The following is a 970-nucleotide window of genomic DNA, read 5'->3' on the forward strand; positions in this document are numbered from 1 at the left end:
GCGGCCTGCGGGCGCGCCTGGCCACGCCCTCAACAGGAGGCGGCGGCAGCGGCGGCGGGCCGGCCGGGGGCGAAGGGAGCGGCGGCGGGGGCGGTTTGAGCATTGCTGAGTTGCTGGAGGGTCACGACCACATAGTGGGCTTCGAGGACAGTTTCGAGGTCGCGGGAGACGTGTGGCTCGTTTTCAGGGTGCGCGGGGCTGTGCCTGACCCCGGCGGGCGCCCTGTGGCTGCGGAGAGGCGAGCGTCCCGCTTGCACGCACAGAGACGGGGCGCGGCGCGGCGGCCGGCGGCGGCGGCATGCCCCTGGGCGTTGTACCTGGGACCCCTGCCGCCGCCGCGCGTGCGGGCTGCTGCAGCACCTCATCCCCCACACCCCTGATTCCGCACCCTCTGCTGCACCCCCTGCTGCAACGCCTTGGCGTCCCCCCCTGCCCTGCCCAACCACCACAGGACGCCGGCCGCTCCCTCCACAGCCTGATGTACGAGGCCCTCGGCCCCAGCCCTGTGGACACGCCGACCGCCCCCGCGGGCCGCCACCAGCCACAACACGAGCAGCAACAGCAGCAGCAGCAGGAGCCTGCCGGCTTTGCCGGCCGCGGCAAGCGCGCCGGCGCCGGGGAAGCAGGGAACGGCGAGCAGCAGCAGCAGCAGCAGCAGCGGCAGCAGCAGCAGCCAGAGGGCCTCGCCGTCGTCGGCCCCAGCCGCTGGTGGCTCCGCGTCCGCGCCGGCCCCGACGGCGACGCCTTCGTCCGCGGCGTCACGCGCCAGCTGCTGCTCGCGCTCGCGGCCGCGCACGCGGCCGGCGTGACGCACAGGGATGTCAAGCCGGAGAACCTCCTCGTGACGTTTGGCGCGGCGCCGCGGGGCCGCCGCTTCGACGACGCCGGCGCGCCGGCGGGGCCGCCCGCGGGCGGCCCCGCGCGGGACGGGCCAGGCGGCTCCGGCGGGGCCGGCGGCGCGGGGCACGGC

At 77.1% G+C, this 970-nt stretch overlaps 1 protein-coding gene across 1 annotated transcript in view; it reads left to right on the forward strand.

Moving 5' to 3' along the window:
- Positions 1-478: 478 nt before the first annotated feature.
- Positions 479-970, forward strand: part of MNEG_15592 (hypothetical protein) — a gene marked incomplete at both ends in the record, with an annotated part of 3,315 nt that continues 2,823 nt past the window's right edge. The window contains one exon of the mRNA XM_014035937.1: positions 479-841. Coding sequence (XP_013891391.1) covers positions 479-841 — 363 coding nt within the window. The remainder of the gene's footprint in view (positions 842-970) is intronic.

The sequence above is a fragment of the Monoraphidium neglectum genome, assembly GCF_000611645.1.
Source record: "Monoraphidium neglectum strain SAG 48.87 unplaced genomic scaffold scaffold05467, whole genome shotgun sequence".
NCBI lineage: Eukaryota > Viridiplantae > Chlorophyta > Chlorophyceae > Sphaeropleales > Selenastraceae > Monoraphidium > Monoraphidium neglectum.